Source organism: Heteronotia binoei, chromosome 6 (genome assembly GCF_032191835.1).
Source record: "Heteronotia binoei isolate CCM8104 ecotype False Entrance Well chromosome 6, APGP_CSIRO_Hbin_v1, whole genome shotgun sequence".
NCBI lineage: Eukaryota > Metazoa > Chordata > Lepidosauria > Squamata > Gekkonidae > Heteronotia > Heteronotia binoei.
Genome location: NC_083228.1, coordinates 30,340,746 through 30,365,161, shown reverse-complemented (window position 1 = coordinate 30,365,161; position 24,416 = coordinate 30,340,746). Strand labels below are relative to the sequence as shown.

Genomic DNA, 24,416 nt, shown 5'->3' with positions numbered 1-24,416 from the left:
TTTAAACAGTTAAAAGATGGTGAAACCGAAATTATTGGTCATCACTATAAAGCCCCACAGCTGGAGTAGATAGATGGGAGTCAGACAAGATCTATACAATGCTGCACATGGGCTGATGGAAGGGTGGTTATAGCAGGGAGGCCAAACGATTGACTGTCCACCGCCTCACCCAAAAGCCTGGCAGAACAGCTCCATTTTACAGGCCCTAGAAAACTGCAATAAGCTCCGCAGGGCCCTGATCTCAAGTGGGAGCATGTTCCACCAGGTAAAGGGCAGGACAGAAAAAGCCCTGGCTCCAGTTGAGGCTAAGGGGATGTCTTTAGGGCCAGGGATAACCAGATGTTGATCAGTGGAGCACAAGGTATATGGAGACAAGCAGTCCCTTAGATATGCCAGTCCCAGGCCACTCTATACTTTAATAAATACAGATGCTCCATAAACAGACCTCATGTTTTATTCATCAAAAGGAGATAAGCTGGATCTGTGACATTTACATCGGTTTGCGCTACCAAATTGCTCTGGGAGAGGGGAGTTCATGCATGTGATTACAAAACCATGTTGAGAAAGACTAACATGAACTGGATTGATCGTTGCTGCTGGAAAAACACAACTGTGATAATGGAAGCAACTGTCAGCTCCCGAATGCATAGCTTCATTTAGGATAGTTTTTCTTCATGTGCCTTCGGGCTAAGATGCTCATGCAGCACAGAGATATTTGCCGCAGAATCCACCTCTTAGCTAATGGAGAGCATCAAGATGCAATCAGACAACTATTCACTGAAAGAAGAATAGCAAGTCAGTGCAACGGAATGCCTGCACATTCTCAATTGTGTTGACAGAAAACAAACACCTCTTTGCTGCTTAGAGACTGCCTTGGGCCTGCTCTACACATATAACAGGATGAGGGGGCAATGAGGTGGAAAAGTGCTGAGGTGTTACAGCAGACTATACCATTTCGGACTACAGGGGTGCGATGGGATAACATTTTTATTTACTAGAGAGCCTCTTGCTGGCAGTCCCTGTTGCCCTCTGGTGGTAACAGCAGCAGTGCGAGATTTTTTTTTTTTAAAACATGTACACCATAATGTCACCCTTGAAATGACAAGTAGCTCTAGGAATGGCTGGAAACTCTATTCCTAGAGCTACCCAATGTCACTTCTGTTTCCCCTCCAGAGGTGACATCACAGCGCACGATGCTGAATCTCCACCATGTCCCTGCCCTCAGTGATCCCACCAGTTCACAAGCACAGCCTGGCAACCTTATTTTTCAAAGTTTTCTACCTCAGTAATTCTGTTAATGGAAAACTGGCATGACATACAAGGAATGAGGTTAGAACCGAGCTGCTTTGGGGACTCTATTTAAGTGGAAGGTGGCACAGGAAAGTTTTAAACAAACAACCCTTCCTCCTTGAGATGCTAATTTTTATTTGAAAGAACAATAAAACTGTGATATCACCATTGACGATCTGAATTGGTACCAGCCCATCTAACTATCTCATTGTGCTGCATGCTTAGACCAGGTAATCAAGAAGTGACTATTTAGCCTTCAGAGCTGCCTGTTCTATGGTTCCTCAGACCAATATTAGACTTCCGGTTAAAAAGTGCTGTGCCATCCACACAAATTCCTGCAGTGTTCAACTCCTAGCCACACTTTTGTACAATTGCTTGTCGGCTTTCTGTCTTCTTGTCGGCTTCCTTGCCCAGCCTCCAACAAATATTCAGTTACAATTGAGTTGTTTTAAATATACCTCACTGTTAGATCAGGCCATTTATGTAGGCTTGCCAATTCCCAGGTCCCAGCGGGGGTTCTTCCACTTTCCCAGACTCCTTCCCACCCCAAGTCAGCATAGTCCTCTGGGGGGAAGCCCTGCCCCCAGAGGACCATGTGCCTTTGCACCTCCAGAGGCTTCAGTCTCCGATTGAAAAGCTTCTTCTTGGGATGGTGTGTCTGTGTTGCTGTGAAGAGTTGGCAGCAACTTGTGAGTAGAGAGACCAATCCCCCTTCAGAGTCGCCAGAAACGGGGTGGGGGGAGGGAAAGGGGAGGGAAACGTCTGCTGAGCACTTCATTATTCCCTATGTGGAAATTGATTCTCATAGGGTATAATGGGGAATTGATCTGGAGGTTTCGGGGGCTCTGGGGGAGCTGTTTTTTGAGATAGAGGCACCACATTTTCAGTATAGTATCTAGTGCCTCTCCCCAAAATACTCCCCAAGTTTCAAAATGATTGGACCAGGGGGTCCAATTCTATGAGCCCCAAAAGAAGGTGCCCCTATCCTTCATTGTTTCCTATGGAAGGAAGACATTTAAAAAGGTGTGCTGTCCCTTTAAATGTGATGGCCAGAACTCTCTTGGAGTTCAATTATGCTTGTCATACCCTTGTTTTTGGCTCTGCCCCATGTCTCCTGACTCCACCCCAAAGTCTCCTGGCTCCACCCCCAAAGTCCCCAGATATTTCTTGAAATGGACTTGGCAACCCTACATTTATGACCAGCTAATGATAGATGGTAGTAGTGTATATATACTACTGTACAAGAGGGGGTGGGGAGAGGATCTCTTTTTCAGTCCCAATAGAAGAAAACAGTAAAATATCTTGTCCAAGTCAGAGCCAGCTGGGCAAGACTCCAAGATGAAATAGGATTTTACTTCAGCAACCCTCAACCCCTCTCAGTGACTCCAATCTTCAGCAGTGGCCTTTTTAATAATAGCAGAAAAGAGATGACAGGTTAAAAAAACCCCTAACAACAATTGTGGGGGGGAGCCTTAGCGGAAAGCCTTAGCTGTATTCCACAGTACCACTACCAATGAATGACTTTTCTGTTTATATTTTTTCCCTCTACTTTCAGCTTTATAATATGAGGGACACATAACTACAACACGCCCCCCCCCCCAGAAATCACCCCTTCATATATATTTGTGAAATGCAGCTCACAATTAAGGTATCAGAGCATCTCATCTTCCAGAACTGCACAGTACAGTTCATATGAATTTCTACCATTGAGATAACACACTGCATATAAGAAGCAATAAGACTAAAATAACCATGCAGGCAGATTCTTCAAGTGTTTATTCAGAGGGAAAAAAATACTGTCTAAAAATGACATCTTAATGCCCCTGATTTGTTCTCCCTCAGTCACTGCTACAATTTTATATCCTCCCTGTCTTTTTGTAATAGCAGCAAACATTGAAAAGCCCAAGAACCATTGTGCAAATTACAGTACATAATGAACTCACACAGATTGTCCACTCTAATTCTCTCTCTCTGGGGCAGAAAAATCCCATTTTCTTGCTGTTTCTAAGTGAGTTTGCCAAACACAAGGAAGCTATTGCTACCGTACTTTGAAGATATTTCTGTCCAGTGTCTGTTTGCAGATATGGGCAGCCCTTGATTAATACCTTAGGTAGGACCAACCATTCTCTCTCAAGACAAATACTCCTAACTGAAGAAGATAAGGTTTGATTGTTTGAGGTTCAGGGTCTGTAGTCGGGGTGGAATTTAAGTTTAAAATGCTGAAAAATAAAACTTTGAATGGACTTATTCTGTAAGGCCCGTGTAGGCACAGTCAGAGGTTATCTCCTGTTTCATAATTAAACTGACTGACAGCAACTGGAGGCAGGGGATCACCCATTAGTCATGCAGAGACAACGCAGGTGAAGGTTGGCTTCCATGTCCTAGAGAATAACATGCCAATTCACATTAGCACTGCCAGGCAGTCTTGGAAGAAATGTGACCATAGACCAGGGGTCCTCAAATTACGGCCCGCGGGCCAGATGCGGCCCGCTGAGGACGTTTATGCGGCCCGCCGGGTTATGGCAAAATCAGACCGGAAGTGACGTTCGACCTAAACTTGCGTTAGCAACGCACACTTCCGGCACTGGGCTGAGGCGGCGGAGACAGAGTGTGAGGTGATACCGAGGTGAGGTGAGTTCCCAGGCCGGGGTGTGTGGTGTGGGGAAGGGAGAGAGATGCAGAAGACGGAGAACTGACGGCCCGCAGCCTTGTACAGTAATGGCAGTCCGGCCCTCCAACAGTCTGAGGGACAGTGAACTGGCCCCCTATTTAAAAAGTTTGAGGACCCCTGCCATAGACTCTGGTTACTGTGGCTTTGTAGTCTTTAGTGGAGAGTGAAGGATCACATTGGGGTCATTCTGATTTTTATCCTGATTTCCCCCTCCCTAAACAATATTTTATAAAACACAAAATATAGGATGGAGGGTGACTCCAGCATCCTCCTTCTCCTGCTTTAGTACACTTTGCCTTTGCTTAACTGCAGAAAAGATTTCCTTGGAACAGCCTGCTCCCTTTCCCCTCAAAAAAATAACCAGGGGATTTTTGACAAATAGCACCAAAATTCAAAGGCAATTATGGGCAGGAAAAGTCACTCACAACTAACCAGGGGATGGCAGAGTTCTCAAATGATAACATTGTATGCTCATTTGTTCCAGAATATGTTTTAAAATGCTGCTGAATTTAGGGATGCCAACAAGGCCTGGAGAAAAATGTTTTGCCCTGTAACAGAGGCCTAATAGAATGTTATTTGCCTGGTGATGTTACTCACCACCATGCCATGAAAAACTCCATTTTCACAGATTAACTCTCTGAAAGTGACAGGCTATCTTTCTCCACGGCAACCCTGCTGCTGATACTCAGGGAATGATGTGGTCTCTGCTCTCCTGACACGCAGGGCTTTCGTGAGCATATTTCTTTGTGCAAGGGGTAGTCACAGAGTTCAGTGATAGATTAGTGCAAAACAGTACATGCAGGATGAAGGAAGGAAGCAGTGAAAAAACTGGACCTCCCACCATTCACTCCCCACACATGGCAACTTTTCTCTCATCCTCAAAGCACCTCAAAAACACTCTTATAGCCCTGTAAGTAAGGTTGCCAATTCTTGATTGGAAATCCTGGAGATTTTGGGAGTGAAGTCTGGGGAGGCTGTGGTTTGCGGAGGGGAGGGTCTCAACCAGGGCTTTTATTCTGGAAAAAGAGGTGCTGGAACTCTCAAGAGGAAAATGAATAGAATTGCCAATCCCCAGGTGGGTAAAGTCCAGCAGTGGCTGCACAGTTAGAGAATGAGACAAAAATCAACTGTGCCAGAAAAAACAAAAACCAAGTATTTAGGAAATTACACAAATATGTACAAATTCACGTGATCACTAGCTTGAAGTCTCCATAGGGAATAATGGAGTGCCCAGCAGACATTTCCCTCCCCCCCACTTTCTGACGACTCTGAAGTGGGGGGAGAGCCTCCAGGATTCCCTGCCCCCACCTGGGGATTGAGACAAAAATCAACTGTGCCAGAAAAAACAAAAACCAAGTCTTTAGGAAATTATACAAATTTATCAAAAGTTCTCAATTCATGTGATAAAAATCCATAACAAAGGAAATCCCACACATACACAGTCCACAAAAATCCATTCTGATATGTCGACTCCTGAAGAAATTTGCAACTCCCAATGGGTCAAAAAACCCTCCTTCTTCCTTACAACACACAAGGAGTCCAACCAACGACATCGTCTTCTAAGGTAAAAATCACCTCACGTGATCGCTAGCTTGAACCACGTTCCACTATAGATAGCTTTTTTGAAAGCCGAATGATAAACCTGAAAGACACAATATGACAGCGAACAGCAAACAACGTGCAAATAACACCCCCTCTAACAAAATACATGAGATAAAACAAATACCTTAACGTATCATTCTATCACACTCTTATCAACGCCCACTCTTAACTTCTTAAAGACGGCTTACCAAAACATCCTACCGTCTGCTATAAAAAGGCAGACGACAGCTGTTGCCCATCAAACAACTTAAAGGGGACCTCCACAAAACATACATAATTTCACTATCAGAACCAACAGGTATTTAAATAGTTTTTAAATAAAACATGACAATTCATTGCACTGATTTAATGCCCATTGGGAGTTGCAAATTTCTTCAGGAGTCGACATATCAGAATGGATTTTTGTGAACTGTGTATGTGTGGGATTTCCTTTGTTATGGATTTTTATCACATGAATTGAGAACTTTTGATAAATTTGTATAATTTCCTAAAGACTTGGTTTTTGTTTTTTCTGGCACAGTTGATTTTTGTCTCAATCCCCAGGTGGGGGCAGGGAATCCTGGAGGCTCTCCCCCCACTTCAGAGTCATCAGAAAGTGGGGGGGAGGGAAATGTCTGCTGGGCACTCCATTATTCCCTATGGAGACTGATTTCCATAGGGTATAATGAAGAATTGATCTGCAGGTATCTGGGGCTCGGGGGGGGGGGACTGTTTTTTGAGGTAGAGGCACCAAATTTGCAGCATAGATCTGATGTCTCTCCCCAAAAGACCCTCCAAGTTTTAAAAAGATTCGACTAGGGGGTCCAATTCCATGAGCCTGTAAAGAAGGTGCCCCTGTCCTTCATTATTTCCAATGGAGGGAAGGGATTTAAAAGTGTGTGGTGCCTTTAAATGTGATTGCCAGAACTCCCTTTGGAGTTCAATTACGGTTGTCACAACCTTTCTCCTGGCTCCACCCCCAATGTCTCCTGGCTCCACCCCCGAAGTCTCCAGATACTTTTTAAATTTGACCTGGCAACCCTAAAAATGAAGGCGAAACACACGTGTGCCCCTCATGAATTTTTAAACTTTTCTGAGAGTTTCATTTCTATGAAGATGTTCTGGAACTCCGTTCTACTGTGTTCCCCTAGAAAAAACCCCTGGTCTCAGCATAGTATAATACCATACAGTCCACTTTCCATTGCAGCCATTTTCTACAGAGGAACCATCTCTGATGTCTGGAGATCAACTGTAATCCTAAATCCCCAGCTCCCATGTGGAGGTTGACAACCTAAAGAGGCATCTCTACCATACTAAAATGTAGTGTCCTCTTCAAGGGCAGGAGAACACAGACAGGGATGAACACAAACTGCAAACACTGTTTGTTTTTTCCAAACTGATCTTCAGCTCAAATTCAAACCATCATTCACGGGGAAAGACAGCCTGTCAAACAAGACATATGACTCACTCAGGCCTTCTCCTTCTCCTTTTTGGGAAAAGGAAAATGAGTCTACAGATATACTTAGATTCTTAAAATCCTATGGATGCCTCATGTTGTCAGTTGTACTGACTCACTATGTGAAATCTGCCCTGAACCCTTGTGAGAAAGGTGAACTATACAGAATGTAATAAATAATGCCAGAAGCCATGTTATTAGCACCCAAATAACACTGTGTGCAAGCTTTCAAGTTCTCCAGAACTCTTCCTCCAGCTGGATACTAAACAGGGGTGGGGGAAGAAAAATTATCCCAGGCAATGATTTTAGAGGTCTTCTCTTGTAAAAATTCTGTGTGGAATGCTGAACAGGTATGTGCTGATTTAAAATGGTGGTATCCCACTGCAAATACAAAAATCAGCACTTGGTTAAAGTATTTTCAGGATTTTTTGGATCAGCCATTTCCAGATAGCTGAATCAGTAGCCCACTTGGCAACTGGCTGAAAAAATACCTGAAAAATACCAATAAGGTATTTTTGGCTCAGTTTATAGTGAATGCACACCGCTACTTGTGATCTGTTAGAGAGGGCAGCTTGTGACCAAAGTTTTAAAATGAAAAGTGCATTACCACCACCTAAATGTCATATTGACTGATACGCATACTCCTCCCACTCCCAACCCAGAAGACATTTGCCCTAACATCAGGCGAATGGACACTGGTTATGATTCCTACTGGAGAAAGATACTCTGCAAATCAGGGGTGTCAAATGAGCATCCCACAGACCAGAACTGGCCTGCCCAGGACTTTAAAAGAGCCACGAGGCTCTTTTCTCCCTCTCCCCCCTCCTGTCCTCACCTTTTGAAGCTCTGAGGCTGCTGAAGTTCCCAGCTCCTTCTTTTTGTCTTTGCAGACTGAAGCAGGAAGCAATTCTGGGCTTGCAAAGAAAATGTGGAATGGACTTTCCATTAAAGGCCCAGAGACCTTAATGGAAAATCCATTCCACATTTTTTAAAAAATTATTTATATTCCACCCATTGCCCCATTGGGGGCTCAGAGTGGACTACAGCAAATAGAAATAAAATCACAATAAAATCATAATAAAACCAATTACAACATTCATCAAAGTGCAGCAAGATGATTCAGCAAGATGACATGACAGCAAGGTGGTATAGCACAAAATAGTACCGCAATACAGCATCACTGTACAGTAGTGCAGTAGAGCAGCAGAGCTGTAGGGGATAGGCCAACCAATTGATAAATAGATGCTTGCTGCCTCATCCAAAGACCTGGTGGAACAGCTCCATTTTGCAGGCCCTACGAAAGGCCAGCAAGCCAGGTAGAGCCCGGATCTCCATAGGGAGCTGATTCCACGAGGTCGGGGCCAGGACTGAGAAAGTCATGGCCCTGGTAGAGGTGAGACGGGCATTTCTTGGGCCAGGGACTATCAGAAGATCTTGGGAGGCCGAACGAAGTGACCTCTGGGGCGTATATGGGAGGAGATGGTCACATAGGTATGTTGGTCCAAGGCCGTGCAAGGCCTTAAAAGTAAAAACTAACACCTTGAAACGGATCCAGTACTCCTTGCAAGTTTCCTTGCAACTTTGTCTGTGCTGCAGCATTCAATAGCTGAAGCGATTGCTTCCTGAAATTGTGTCCTTGCGAATAAAGGGTGGATGCTTTGAGCCAACTTGTCTCTGCTCAACGGATGTGCGAACTGGTGCCTAGTGAGTTTTCTAACCTGGGGACCCAGAGTAAAGGGAGCTATTATACTGGAGACCCATAGCTAATCTGAGTAGACCTGGGGAGTGGGGAGAAGCTTGCAATGCCATTTCATTGTTTTCCCAGGCTCAGAACATTTTATATTTTTAGCTTCTGCTGTGATCCTTGTGCTTTTTCTTGATTTTTATTTTTAAAATTGCATTGCAAAATCCTACTATTCCTCCAACTTTCCATTTTAAACAAAATACTACAGGGGTGCAGCCGGACGTACCATTAGTGGCGATACAGCTCCGTCTCGCTGACGGATTAAATGTGTTCGTTCAGACATCCACATCTGGCAATCGAGTGTATTCCAGTGTCATCCCGGCTTGCTACGCATCTATGGCGCATTAATTTGGCAGCACATAAAGTCCGGTCCGTTTTCAGAAAAGCTGCACAAGATCGGCTTTTTCCTGTTTGGACAGCTCACGCGCGATACTGCCTCTCACCTTTAAAAAAAAAAAAAAAAAAAAGCCCCAGCAGACATGCGCATTGCCAGATCATCCGGGAATCTGAGGTGACGCTTCTGCTTCTCCAATCAACACAGGATCAGAGGGGGGAGGGACGTTATCCCACTATTTAGAACAGGAAAAAGTCTCTTTTTTTCAATGTGGAGTATTTCTGGAAACTCCCCCCCCCCCTGAAGTAACGTTTGATTTCCCACCTCCAAACAGTTGGGCGCATGTTCAATGGACCCCCCCTCCCAGAAATCACCACCTGATCACGCATGCTCCAAGAAAAGAGCGTGATGGTATTGGATGTCTGAACGCTCAACAACAAAATGAGTCGCATTCTTGGATGCTCATCTGAATGGCCCTGCATCGAATCAATATTCAGCTGTTCAAATTTGAGCGCTACACACACGCTTTTAATGTGAGGTGTGACCGCACCCCAGGAGTTTTAAGCACATCTGCATTTTAAGTTAAAACATAATATTTTAAATTGTGTTTTTCTGTGTCCTTTATAAAGATTATATCTCCGCTACCTCACTTTACATTTTATGACACACAAGGCCCGGCCCCACAAAGTTCCATTTGTGTCAGATCTGACCCGCCTAACAAATTAGTTCGACACCCCTGGTCAGAGGCTGTCACATTTTCAGAACTGAATATAGGTTGTTACACAAAGTGTTGGTTGCTAGGCTTCCCAATCCCCAGGTCCCAGCGGGGGATCCCCCGTTTTTACAGGCTTCTCCCCGCCCCCAGCCAGATGGCCGGCGGGGGAAGCCCCGCCCCCCACAATCACCATGTAGTTTTAGAGCTCCTGCAGGTCCCTTTTTAAAATATGTGCCTTTAAGGCTGAGCAGGAAGCAGGAAACAGGAAGGGCTTCAGAGAATGGCCCCTCCCTTTGTTTTGCTTTCGTTTTCAGATGAAGCAAAGTTCTGCAGGAACAAGACCCAGTAAGTATTTGTGTGTGAGAGAGAGGGAGGGAGCAGGGGATTCCCTGGTTTGGAGGCCCTCCCCCTCGCTTTAGAAAGCGTGCGGGGGGAGGGAAATGTCTACTGGGCACTCTGTTATTCCCTATGGAGAATGATTTCCATAGGGAATAATGGGGAATTGATCCACGGGTATTGGGTGCTCTGGGGGGGCTATGTTTTGAGGTAGAGGCACCAAGTTTTAGTATAGCATCTAGTGCCTCTCCCCAAAATACCCCCCAAGTTTCAAAACTATTGGACCAGGGGGTCCAATTCTATGAGCCCCAAAAGATGGTGCCCCTATCCTTCATTATTTCCTATGGAAGAAAGGCATTTTAAAAGGTGTGCTGTCCCTTTAAATGTGAGGGCCAGAACTCCCTTGGAGTTCAATTATGCTTGTCACACCCTTGTTGCTGGCTCCACCCCAATGTCTCCTGGCTCCACTCCCAAAGTCTCCTGGCTCCACCCCCAAAGTCCCCAGATATTTCTTGAATTGGACTTGGCAATCCTATTGGTTGCCCTGGCTCCGGTTAAACCCTTATCTTTGTGGCTATAATAACTAGGGTTTTATTTTTCCAGTTTTAGCTAAAGAATTAATTTGGTTTTGAGAGGCTTAATTGTTATATTTTTTGGAGGGGGGACTGCAAGTAAATAGAAGCAAGCAGTTTTTGACATTTTAGAAAGTTGTATATATTACTTGTGTTAGGTTGTTTGTTTGTTTTTTGCAATTAGTATGTATCGTCTCTTTCCCTCTCCTCAGTTCATGAACTTAAGCCTGTGATATGGCTTAATTTCCTGCTGAGAGGTCAACTTCCTCTAAAGATTATAACACTCCTGTCCTTTTGCATGGAAGCCCTTTACCCATGGTTATGCGAAGCACAGACAATGTTTCTCAGAGAAGAGATTGTGGCATTCTGCACATATTTAAAGATAACCTTTCCTCTCCCTTCTGACAAAGCAAGCTTTGACTCTTGAAAGCTTCTACCCTGAAAATCTTGTTGTTCTCTAAGGTACTGCTGGAGTCAAATCTAGCTCTTTCCTTTATAAGCATTGGAATGCAGACTGCAGAAGGTTTTAAAACTGCTGGTCCCGCTAACTAATAAAATTCACCAGACCCACCTGCATGAAAAGAGGAAGCTGAGGGGACAGCCAGTGTGGTGCAGTGCTTAGAAGGCTGGGCTAGGATCCAGGAGACCCAGGTGTGGATCTGTCATTGAAGCTTACTTGGTAACCTGGGTCCAATCATTTTTTCTCAACCTAACTTACCTCATAAGGTGGTGATGGTTATGAAGAGAAAATGGAGGAAAGGAGACTGATGTTTGCTTCTTTGGGTTCCCATTAGGGAGAAAAGCAGGGCATAAATATGTGAATAAGTAGCACACGAGAGGCTGAGAAAACAGTGGTTTGGCCAAGGCCACCCAGTGAGTTCATGCAGGAGCTGGCATCTGATCCGGGGAGTGCCAGCTCATACCTCATGCTGATAACCACCATGCTGTATTACCAAACAGTAAGATTAGAAGGAAGATGTTTCATTACACACAGAACACACCAACCTCATCTGGCTCTTAAAACAACAAACTCTTTGGACTCTTCCCTGACTGCCTTTATCAAATATGGATACTAACAGACAGTTTTGCAACTCAAGTAGTTTTTGTTATCAGTAGCTCAAAAGATACAGTCTTGCCACTCACCTTTGGTTTCCCAGATGATGCTCCAAACTTTAATTTGAAAAGTCCCTTCCCCATTTAATCCACAAATTGGTTGCTGCTCTCATCCAGTATTTCGCAGCATCAACGGCCTCAATTTATGACATTAATTATGTGTTTGTGATTAGAAACAGCAAGAGCAACAAATAGAAGGCAAAAATAAGGACGCAGCAAGATGACGAATCTTAACAAACCGTTAATGGGGAAAAAATGTGTTTGTCAGTATTTTCCTCCCACACTTGTCTCACAGATTTAATGGTCATATTATGTTTACAAAGTGAGTTTTTAAAAATAAATCTGACTAAAATTGGGCAAAGTGTGGTGAGAGAACAGAGAAGCGAATTGTCACTGACACAAACCTTCACATCCACCCTCAAAAAAGGTCCAAAATCCAAAATCAGCAGTTATTTAAAAGTGGCCAGCGTGTCAACATATACAAGATAGGGAACTGGCAGATTGCTAAAAGAGACTGTGCTCACCACAGGCTACAAGCAGCACACTCCACTTTTGATGGCTCCTCCACATAAACAATGGCCTACAAAGAACACATCAAGAAGAACAAAAGTTCAGTTCACCTGCTGTGCTGATTTGCCAGGAGTTGCTTTTTAATACATGGGAGAGCAACCAAGACATGACTGAATTCAGATGATATGGTATCTCTGCCCATTTTTTTTGGGGGGGGGGCAGTTAATATCTAAAGCACAGAATGGATGAGGAAAGAGCCATACCTTCCCTCTTAACCTTTCCTCCCCACCTCGTTCTCACACCTTTTAAAATACCCTTTTTCATCCTAGAAGTAATTATAGTATTTCTGATCACAGACAGGGCTGCCCACAGGCCTGAAGAAAATTGTCTTGCCCATTTAACAGAGACTGAATGTGTGGAAATGGCAGTGGGAGCCTTTCATGACATGGAAGAAAATAACATCACCTGGTAAAGAACATGCCATTAAGCCTCAATTAAAAGGATAGGACATTTTCCTCTCTACAGACAGCTGGCAATCCTGATCACAAAACTCTTCCTTCTCTCCTGTTCTGTAATTTCCCCTATAAGTATTCCCAAAATGATTTCCTTTCTACATATCTGAAGAAGTGAGTTCTGGCTCACAAATGCATATACTGAAATAATTGTTAGTCTTCAAGGTGCAACTGGATATTGTTTTATTTTGCCCCTGGGAAAACAGACGTGAAAAACACATAGGGAGTGAGACAGGCAGCGTGAGCAGGGAAGTGCTCGCCATCAGTGGCTCAGTTACTGGCTCTGTGTGCAGGCTGGGAGGGTTGCAAGCAGGGAGGGAACGGGGGGGGGGGGGAGGGAAGCTGGCCTGGGGCCCCTAAAGGCACGGAGGTTCATAGGCCAGTGCCCACTTGGCCTAATTGTTAATCTGGCCCTGGGGGGAAGTCATCAATGGTGGTGGAGGAGAGAAATGAGATTTTCTGCTCCTTATTACTAATTAGCCGGTCCCAACGAAAAGCAAATGAAGAACAGCTATTTTGTATTCTCTCTGTGTCAGTTCAGCAGTCCTTATTTTTCCCCTATGAATAACTCTTGGTGAAGCAGGAACAAACTAGTTTTGCTGAAGAAGTTATCCAGGAAGCACTACTCCAAATGACTAGTTAGAAGTCATTATTTTACCAGACATGGACTTTATTCAGTAAATAGGGACAAAAATCCTTTTACGTTTTACCCACACCATTGTTTGAAGAGGATACGGAATGTATGCTGTGAATGGTACCACCAGCTTACATTAAAATAGGTTAGCACTGAACACTCAGAGCACTGTAGTATTTTTAACAACAGAAGGGAAACCTTTCCTCTGGCCAGCCCTCATCCCATTCCTTTGGAATAAAATATCGCAAATGAGGCAAACAAGAAGATTCTCTCTGGAGCATGCAATTAATTCAGTGTTTAAAAGGCATCCCTACAGGAAGAAGAGAAGTTTGCTATAGTGAATCCACACAGTGAGCTTATCTGCAGCTCAAAATTACAAATTCATCGGCAATAATTAAGCAAAAGGACACAACCAACAGTATGCAAAGTTACTCCAGTTGAAACTCATCGTAAACAGAGGGCTTAGACTGAAGTAACTCTGGAAAGGATTGCACTGTAAATTATTATTATTATATTTACCTCAATTATACCTTGCTTTTCTTCCCAGTAGGGACCCAAAGGCCTGACCTGGATACCCTAGGCTAGTCCGATCTCATCGGATCTCAGAAGCAAAGCAGGGCCAGCCTTGGCTAGAATTGGGAAGGGCGATCTCCAAGGAATATCAGGGTTGTGACTCAGAGGCAGGCAATGACAAACCACCTCTGAAACACCTCCTGTCTTAAAAACAAATCTAGGTCATCACCTAGTGGTGCATAACACTAAAGGAGCTAGAACTTCTGGCTGCTGGGCAATCTTAGGGTCTCCTGGCTATTCAATACACACTGCCATACAATAATTAATTAATTAGGGATGCAAAGCAAGTTACACAGTTATTCTCTCCTCCATTTATCCTCTCAACAACAACCATGTAAAGCAGGTTAGGATGAGAGTGTGTGTGACTGGCCCAAGGTCACCCTGCAAGCTGCCGTGACAGAATGAGGATTTGAACCTGGGTCTTCCAGATCCTAATCTGCCACTTTAACCGCTATGCACACAGGGCCTCCATTGCCTTTCCACTCCCAACCCAGAGAATTAGTGATCCCTTTCTTTCAAAAAATTATGCTCACAAGATTTAAAAAAGCTCTTACAACTGCAGTGTTAGCGTTGTGCACAACACAACTTTCCTCTGTTCCATTTTTATTTATAACTGCCTGAAGCTGGCCAAACCTACAGTGCAACTCTAAGCAGAGTTGCATCCTTCTCAGCCCACTGACTTCCAGGGTCTCAGAAGAGAAGGACTGTGCTTAGTAAGGACTAAGGTTACCCACCTCCAGGTGGGGCCAGGAGATCTCCTGGAATTACAACTGATCTCTGTATGAAAGTGATCAATTCTCCTGGAGAAAATGGCTGCTTTGCAGGGTGGACATTATACCCTGCTGAGGTCCCTCCGCTCTCCAAACCCACCTCCCCCTGGGCTCCACCCTTGAAACCCCTAGGAACTCAAGCTTAGGACTGCATTGCTCTTCTAAAATTCACAGTTTTCCCAAAAGGCTGGCAAGGAGGAAAGCAATTTTGACTGCTCACTTCTCACCAAAAGAAATCTGCTGCAATATTTGTGCTCATTAATTACAAGCTGAAGGGGAGCATGGCCTGATGGCTTCCAATGGCTTCCATTTGCTTTTCTCTCCACACCACTTTGATTTTTGAAATTATTTCTCATAGGGAAAAAGCGCAAGCACCAGAGAAATGCCAGAGGAGAAGCAGCAGTATTAATGAGTATAAATTGCATCTTTTCAAAAGACAGGTTTGTCCAGGCTTTCCAGTGAAAAACAAAAAAGCCTCAGGAGATTATCTGTGGACGCAAAGGGACTCTTTCTCGGCTCACAGTCCTTTCAGCCACCCCTCAATGTGCAGCAGTGTTTTCAATTGGCGAGCACACCTATGAAGCTTGTATGGCTATTAGGAAAGTGGCATAAAGAGGAGGATAGTATAGAGATTAATACTAGTAACAACAGGAACAATAAAAATCCCAGCTGGATGGTCTGAGAAGAGCCACTGGCTGATCTGGGAGCAACCCAGTGCTGAAGGTCAGCAGGTCTGGGACATCCTCCGTGGCTGGACAGGAAACTGCGGGAAGCCTGAGGACAGCAGGGCCAGATTTTTAAAAAGGAAAAGCGGGTCAGAAGTGTAATAAATAATATTCCACATGGTGCCCCTTAAAAAGGGACAGCTGGGTTACTTTATACATAGCAGCATGATAATGCCCATTTTAAGTCAGTTAAATACAGGAAAACACAGATGAGCAAGGGTCAGTTAAATGAACACCGGACCCTTTAAAACTATTGGCCATATAAAGAAAATCTTTGGGAGATGGTGAGAAGGATGATGCACTCTATCATTACGCGAAGGAGCAAGCAAAAGGTGGCCATGGCTTCCTTTTAACTGGAGTACACAATTCTTTTTTGGGTACGTATCAATACACATGCAAAGTAGGCCTCTGTGGTGCCTGTTTCCCCTCCCCCCCAGCTATGGTTTTCTGCTCTGGCTTGGGGATTTGCTGAAGGTTTCATGGCTGTCCTTAAGTAGGGCAGAGGTCAGCAGGGATATGATGCCACTCTGAAGCTGACCTTTCCTCCATGGGAATTGATTTCTGCAATCTGGAGATCAGCTGTAATTCTGGAGGAACTCCAGGCCCTACCTGGAGCTTGGCAACTCTACTTGGAGCCCAGTTTTTCCTGCAGCTGGGGCAATGATTTTAACATATGGACTGGCCAACAAACTGAACAGTGGTCCAGTATCTGCCTCGCTCCCACCATCCAGCTCTCTCTCTCTCTCTTTTTTACATTTTAAAAAGTATCACATGTACCTTTAAATGGGGAGGAGCAGGCTGTGGCTTAGCGGTTGAGCATCTGCTTTGTATGCAAAATGTCCCATGTTCAGTGTCCCGAACCTCTAGCTGAAAGGATTAGGTAGCAGGTGATGTGAAAGACCTCTGCTGGAGAGCCACAGCCCACCTGAGTATACTGCTGTATATACATAGAACTGTCTTCTTTTGAGCCCCAAATCAGGGCAAAAGCTTACACTTGTAAACGAGATGCTATCAGATTGCTTTCACAACTGGGTGCACCGCTCAAATTAGGTTTTCCCTCCTTGTTTGTTTTTTCTTCCAAGCATTTTCACAGATTGTCTCATAACAGCTTCTTCAAAATAGAACCCCTTACAGGGAAATCTAACTTTAATTGGGCCGCTGGCTGTAAAGGACTTGAACCTCTCTGTGGCCACAAAACACAACAGCTTTGCAGAATAAATCTGTGCTTTAACTCTGTTGCAATCCAAAGCCAGTTTAATGGCTCTCTGGTTAATTCCCCTAGTTTCTAAAGCAGTATAAACAAGCAGACTGAATTGGCTACAAATAATGCAGAGGAATGGTTTCTCCTTAGAGCTTTAGCAAACCATGGCTGGATCCAGCGACTTAATGATGCCAATGACCAGCATTACCTGGTGGCTGGTGATACAGAAGCTGCTAGAGAGAGGCTTGTGGAAGCCTTCAGCTGCTCCCTGGCCTGACAACCTGCTAATCAGCAGGTGTGTTTGAAAGGAAGCTAATGCCCATGGCAGCATCCAGCAAGAAGGCCAGGGGAACTGATAGGGTTGCCAGGGTCTACCTTTGATCCAGTGGGGGGGCCCCTGGGATCTTCTGCTGCATGTGTAAAGTGCATACGGTGCAATGATGTCACCCAGAAGTGACATCATCATACCACTGATATCATGCAGTGATGCTCTAGGGTTCGGGCAAAATTCTATGGTTTTGAGCCCAAATTTACCACAGAGTTTTGCCCAAAAACTAGAGCGCTGCCACATGAAGTTGGTGGCACGATGATGTCACTTAGAATCACCGAGTTGGAAGGGGCCATACAGGCTAATCTGGTACAAGGAGGCGTCTCACAGCTGCTGAGGTGGAGGACACTGTCTCTCTTGCCCTGGGGTGTGAGAAATGCAGTTGTACTTTCCCTTGCACCCTTCATGGGGGTAATGGGGCTATGGTCCAATCCACTGCTCCATGCAGGATCAGCCTACAGCATCCCTGACAAGTGTTCATCCAGCTGCTGCTTAAAGATTGCCGGTAAGAGGGAGCTCACCACCTCCCTCAGTAGCTGATTCCACTGTGGAACAACTCTTACTGTAAAAAATATCCACCCAGTACCTTCCCACCCTTAATTTAATCCCATTATTATGAGTCCTCTCCTCTGCTGCCAACAGGAACAGCTCCCTGCCCTCCTCCAAGTGGAAAGGAAAGGTCCCCTGTGCAAGCACCAGTCGTTTCCGACTCTGGGGTGACGTTGCTTTCACGTTTTCACAGCAGACTTTTTACGGGGTGGTTTGCCATTGCCTTCCCCAGTCATCTACTTTTTCCTCCCAGCAAGCTGGGTACTCATTTTACCAACCTCGGAAGGATGGAAGGCTGAGTCAACCTTGAGCTGGCTACCTGAAAACCCAGCTTCCACTGGGGATCGAACTCAGCTTGTGAGCACAGCTTAGGACTGCAGTACTGCAGCTTTAACACTCTGTGCCATGGGGCTCTTATTCCTCCAAGTGACAGATCTTCAAATACTTAAAGAGAGCAATCATGTCCCCCTCCACCTCCTCTTCTCCAGACTGAACATTCCCCAGTCCCTCAACCTTTCCTCACAGGGCTTTCGTCTCCAGGCCCCTGACCATCCTCTTCACTCTCCTCTGTACCCACATTCTGCCCACATCCTTCTTGAAGTGAGGCCTCCAGAATGGCACACTACTCCAAGTGTGGCCTGGCCAATGCAGTGTACAGAGGAACTATAACACCTTGCGATTTGCGATCTGGATGTTATGCCTCTGTTGATACACTTGCATTTTTTGTCGCTGCATCACACTGGCTGCTCATATTTAACTTATGGACCACCTGTACCTCAAAAACTTGTTCACACACACTGCTACCCAGAAGTGGCATCCCCCAACCAGTATGTGTGTGTCTCATTTTTGTTACCGAGATGTAAACTCGGCACTTATCCTTGTTAAACTGCATCACTTCTGCCCACTTTTACAGCATGTTAAGATCTCATTGAATTCTAACTCTATCTTCTGGTGTATTTGCTGCTCCTCCCAATATGGTGTCATATGCAAATTTATTCTTTTGGGTGACATCATAGTGCCACGTTTTGGGGCATTTGTTGGTGGGGTTTTCCCCTGCTGGCCAGCAAAAGCAGGGAAGAAGCCTGCAAAAGTGGGGAAAACCCCACCTGGCAAGCCTAGGAACTGGTCATGCCCAGGCTGCAACTTCAGGCCCATCAGGGTAAGACATTGCTATAGGGATGCTGGAGGACCTTAATGGGACCTGAGAAAGCAGCCTGAGAAGAACAGCACTGTGCCCCCAAAGCAGCACCAGACTATGAAGGTCAGGTGGGCGGAAAGTACTAGGAGGCGGAGCAGAAAAGGGGAAGAGGGACAGAGCACAGAGGAAAACCAGGAAGAGGTGGGAGTGAAAGTTGAAGCAGCAGAGAAAGGAGGCAGGAGCACAGCACTGAATCAGGCAGCTCAGGATGACTAGTGTTTTAAAATTATGTTCGATTTATATCCCGTCCTTCCCTTCATAGCTAGGGGTACAGCCTGAGTGAAGGTAACTACAGGCAGCTGTACTAGGTATATACCAAATAAAGCTGTTTCTATGGACTTCTCTGCCTAGAAGTAAGTTTGTGATACCATGTGTGTGTGTGTGTGGGGGGATTTTAATGTTCCCTTCCCCAGAAGGGGCCACATATGCCTTCAAAATTGAGAAGGGGCTATTTCACTGACAAGGCCATCCTAAGCAGAGTTCAATGCGCTGAGAAGGGTACAGCTCTGCTTAGGATGGGATTGTGAATTGGGGATGCCTAGAAACCAGAAATACTCCAGCAAAATGGAAATGGAAGACTAAGAGAAGCAGAGAATACATTTCGTACTGGACAAAGCCCAACAAAAAGGTACTCCATTTGGTCAACAAAGATATTTGGTCATGGCAAATGTGATCTTACCCACAATCTCATTTTCTTCTAGGTTGATGGTTTCAAGAGCTTTCAACGAAGTCAGCTGCTCTGGAAAGTGCTGAAATTTGTTTCTAGAAAGGTTGATGACTCTCAGATGTGAAAGCGTCTGAACCTCTTCTGGCAGGCGATGAATGTAATTCCCTTCCAGATTCAGTTCTGCATTTGGAAAGGATGATGCATTGTTTTAAAAAAAACTGTTCTGTTTAGAAAATCAGTGAGCCAAGCCCACTTTTGCTGCAGGCTGCTGATGGAAGAGATCTCCCACTATTGCCAAAAGTAAGCATGGCTGGGGGGAGTCAGAGGTCTGCAGCAACCATGGAAGAAATTGGCAAAAATTCTTCTATTAGCAAAAATTGTCCTGAGGATCAACGCCGATCCTTTTACTGACAAGTATAAAACCAAAGGAATGGCAGGATAGGTGTCACCTACTGGAGGTCTAGCAAAGAGAGGCCTCCAAGCAGAAAAATCAAGAGGTATTAAAGACCTATAAAATAGCAAACCTTTAGGATCAAACCTTTAGGATTACATGAGTGCAACAGACACAGGGAAACATCTGCCCAACGACTATCGTTCTGCAGCATGCAGCTGTTCTACAGAATTCCAGAGGTCTCTTATTGGAGACTGGCATGCCAGGAATTTAGACTATTAGACTTAATTCCTGAACAACCAAAGACACTGAATCAGCAACGAGTTCAGATTTTTAAAGAGTGCTATTTAATAACATTCCTTTCTAGAAAAACACTTTAGAGAAAGAGAGAGTTGAACCACCTTAGCATACACCAGGGTTATGTCTCAATGTGAAATTCAAGGTTTCCCCCTTCTTTTATGGCTATTGGAAGGGGGTGGGAGACAATAACAGGGTGGTAGGGATTGGAACCAGGCATGCTAAAAGATACGTCTAAGATTAATTACAGTCTGATATGTAGGTGTTCAGCTAGAATCTCTTGGAGTCATCAAAAAAAAATCTCCACTCCAAAAGCAATATATTGATTTTTTTAAAAAACAGGTAACTTTGTTGAACATTTTCTCTAATGAGGTCTGCAGAAACCTCTGAAGACCAGTTTAAGGGGAATATGTCACCTGTGATATGTTTAAACTGTTCGTTATTGAACACCATTCATTATTAAGCATTGTTTTGAAGAGAAGTTGCAAGGCTACTGTCAAGCGTCAATATTTCTCAATAAGCAGTCTTCTGTTTTAAATCAAAGCTGTTTTATTGTTAGAAACTCAGAAGCTGTACCAAGGACACAAGCCTTGAGAGTAATGACGTATACAGGGTTACACAGTTGCTATATAGGCTATCTTCAAAGGTTACATTACAGATGCATACTTGAGTCACAGGTTCAAAGGTTACTAAACACTATCTCTTTTATTACTAAGGAATTTAGGCTATTAAAAACATCTCGCATTCTCACACTTCTCTAGCAGAAGATAAGAGTTGTCTGTGTTAACCTGTGGGAGAGGCGACTTGAAAGTGGTACCAGCCAGGCTGTAGCATAAACATCCTTGGGCCAGAAGGATTTATTACTTACCCAATGGTTGTAAATAAGGGGGGAGCAATAGAGAGCTAGTGACCTGGTCTTTGTCTAAGAACCCATTATGTTACAGAAATAAGCACGCTTGACAGCTACCCATCTGGAATGGTACAGAATGCACTACTGTTTGCACTCCACGTGCTAGCACCCCAATTTAGAAGTGCTCTTTTTTGAAACAGATCTAATTATAGGGAAGGCAGGGAATACAGCATGCCTGCAAAATAGGCAAGATTAATGATAGACTTCCTTCTATAGGACAATGAGGTACTGGCAAGGTGGCAGAACAGATTTCCTCACATCAGAATGCAAATAAAGGGATCACATTTTGGAATGTTCCGCCAAGTTCTCCCTGGAAATACAACACTGTGCCAGAAGGGGGGGGGGGGGGAGGTAGAATTTTCTTCGTATTGTACTTGGTTTTAAAATTTAATTGGTATTGAGGTTTTTTTTTAATGAAAATGAGCATTCACAGTTGGAATTCATCACCTGCAGTTTGAAGTGGAGCAGCCCATTCTCCTGTCACATGTGAACCAGACCTAATTTTAAAAATAGCAGAAAGGTGAGGAAAAAACACCCTGCAGTTAGAAACCTGTAGGACTTGAGGGCCCTGAAGTGGATAGCCCAGGCTAATGGATCTCATCAGATCTCAGAAGCTAAGCAGGGTAAGCCCTGATTAGTACTTGGATGGGAGACGAGCAAGGAAGCCCAGGGTTGCTATGGAGACGCAGGCAATGGCAAACTACCTTTGAATGTCTCCTGCCTTGAAAACCTCACAAGTCATCCTAAGTCAGCTGTGACGATGGGGGGGGGGGGGGGGTGGAGAGGGGACTTGAGGTAGTCTAATTTGAAGTCTGTACTACTTGATTGATTCTGACTCTTGACAGTAATCAGCAAAATGTTCTCTTGTGAACAAAGATGATTTCTTGATAGAAACATGTTGGTAAGAACACATCCAGTGTTCAAGAGGGACGGTGTTCAAGAGGAACATTCAAAAGGAATGTTCATTGGGGAGGGACGGTGGCTCAGTGGTAGAGCATCTGCTTGGGAAGCAGAAGGTCCCAGGTTCAATCCCTGGCATCTCCAAAAAAGGGTCCAGGCAAATAGGTGTGGAAAACCTCAGCTTGAGACCCTGGAGAACCGCTGCCAGTCTGAGAAGACAATACTGACTTTGATGGACCAAGGGTCTGATTCAGTATAAGGCAGCTTCATATGTTCATATGTTCAAGAGGCCAGACTGCCAACTCAGAGCTGCCCACACAACAGCTTATGGTGCTGGTAAGAACCTTAAAAGCCCTAAGTGGCATGCATTAAATTTAGTGCTGATTCACACATTACAATATCCATGTGGTAGACATGTGGCTGCCATAAGATTTCATAGAATCATACAGTTGGAAGGGACATCCAGGGTCATCTAGTCCAACCCTGCACAATGTGATTTGAAACTCCTCCTCACATGCCATGGTCCCAATCCAAACCTGCCTGTGCATGCCTGTGATTTAAGTTCGCAGCCAGGAACTTCCAGAACACATCTGTAGAAAGCCCATATAAGAGACCTGGGGAGTTTATAATATTTGAATTGGCCCTCAGACACCAACATAGGTGTTTATTTTTGTCCTTTCAACAGGCTACCACAAGAAGCCTCATTAAAAACAAACAAACAATTTTACAACACCATCACCATGGAGAAAATTAATCTATGCTGATCCTCTGCATTTGTTATTGTATTTTCCTTGATCTAAGTACAGTCATTTCTTTTGCACTGTTAAAGCAACAAAAGCCTAAAGCAAAGCTTTTATTTAGCCTGCTGGAACAAGGATATCTTTTGCTACCACCATGAGTTTTTATTCATTCTAGAGCTATTCAGTGCCAGCATTAGACAGACTATATATTGTGTATACACACATTCTCTCTGTGGCTACTTCACCATATGCTAAAGTACCCTTTTGCTTTGCATTAACAACATAGGGATAATTTGCATAAATGGAAATGAAAGCGTACATCAGTTTTTAGACTGTACCATTTTGGATTGCTGGTAAAGGTTGACATGTTTCTTACATAGGTAGAGATAAAAGTTATGATTTCATACTAGTACTGCCTTCCTTGCGGAGATGAAATCAGAAGAAGGGAAGTAACGCTTTGGTCACTTCCTTACTATGCTCACCAATAAGGAGGCCCATACAAGTTTATTATCACCAGTTTACAGGAAACCCTCTCCCACCACAGAAAAAACATTTGATGTTGTTACCATTAGGGAATTCAGTGTCTTCTATACTTTTACACAAGAGACTCAAAGCTAGGCATAAAGTAGGTGATCATTCATTCTTACATTCACTGGATCTACTCAAGATGGCTCACGATGATAAAACAAAACCAAGCATGCAATAAAAATCAACAATAAAAACATATTACTAAAACAATCCAAGTCAATAAAAAAGACAGGAAGAAGAAGAAGACAATGAAATGGTATTTATAACCTGCTTTTTACTACCTGAAGGAGTCTCAAAGTGGCTTACAGTCACCTTCCCTTTCTTTCCCCACAACAGACACCCTGTGAGGTAGGTGGCGTGAGACAGGTCTGAGAGAACTATGACTGGCTCAGCGTCACCTAGCAGGCTTCATGTGGGGGAATCAAATCCAGTTCTCCATATAAGAGTCTGCCATTCTTAACCACTGCACCACATAGACCTCAGGACAGCATCAGATTGTAAAATAGCTGAAAGATGGATCCCCTTAGATAAAAATCTAGGTGAAGACAGGGGTTGAATTCTAGCAGGAGCTCCTTTGCATATTCGGCCAATGTAGCCAATCCTCAAAGAACTTACAAGGTTCTTTTTTGTAAGCTCTTGGAGGACTGGCTATATCAGGGATGTGTGGCCTAATATGCCAAGGCACTCCTTCTAGAATTCCATCCCTAGGTAAAGATAAATGTTTTTGCCTGGAGCATAAAGGAAAGTAAGCACCAGTCAAGTCTCAAGTGGGAGGGCATTCCAAAGACAAGGTGCCACAACCAAAAAGCCTCACCTGTAGTCACCACCAGCCTTACCTCTGTAGGCTGGGGCAGAGAGATCAAGGCTTGAGAAGAGAATGTTAACTGTCCGGCAGACTTGTCAATATGGGTGGCTAGGGATGCCATTCCCCAGCTGAGGGAGGGGGAATCCCCTGGTTTTTCTGGCTCCTGCCCACTGCTGCCACCTGGCTGGAAAGGGAAATCCCGCCTCCCAAAAGCAACTTGCTGATGTCATGTGGAAGTGATGTCATCACGTTGGTGACTTTTGGGGCAAAACTCTATGGTCGGATGGTAATTTTACCATAAAGTTTTGCCCCAAAAGCAGAGCATCACTGACAAGATGATGTCACTTCCACGTGATGTCAGCACAT

The 24,416-nt window shown here is 44.3% G+C and overlaps 1 protein-coding gene across 2 annotated transcripts in view; it reads right to left on the bottom strand.

The window, feature by feature from the left end:
• Positions 1–24,416, bottom strand: part of LRRC20 (leucine rich repeat containing 20) — a 145,842-nt gene that overhangs the window by 61,592 nt on the left and 59,834 nt on the right. Inside the window, exon 3 of one of the 2 annotated variants that reach the window (XM_060241192.1) lies at positions 19,492–19,659. The exons of the other annotated variant lie outside the window; for it this stretch is intronic. Coding sequence (XP_060097175.1) covers positions 19,492–19,659 — 168 coding nt within the window. The remainder of the gene's footprint in view (positions 1–19,491; positions 19,660–24,416) is intronic. 2 annotated transcript variants of the gene reach the window in all.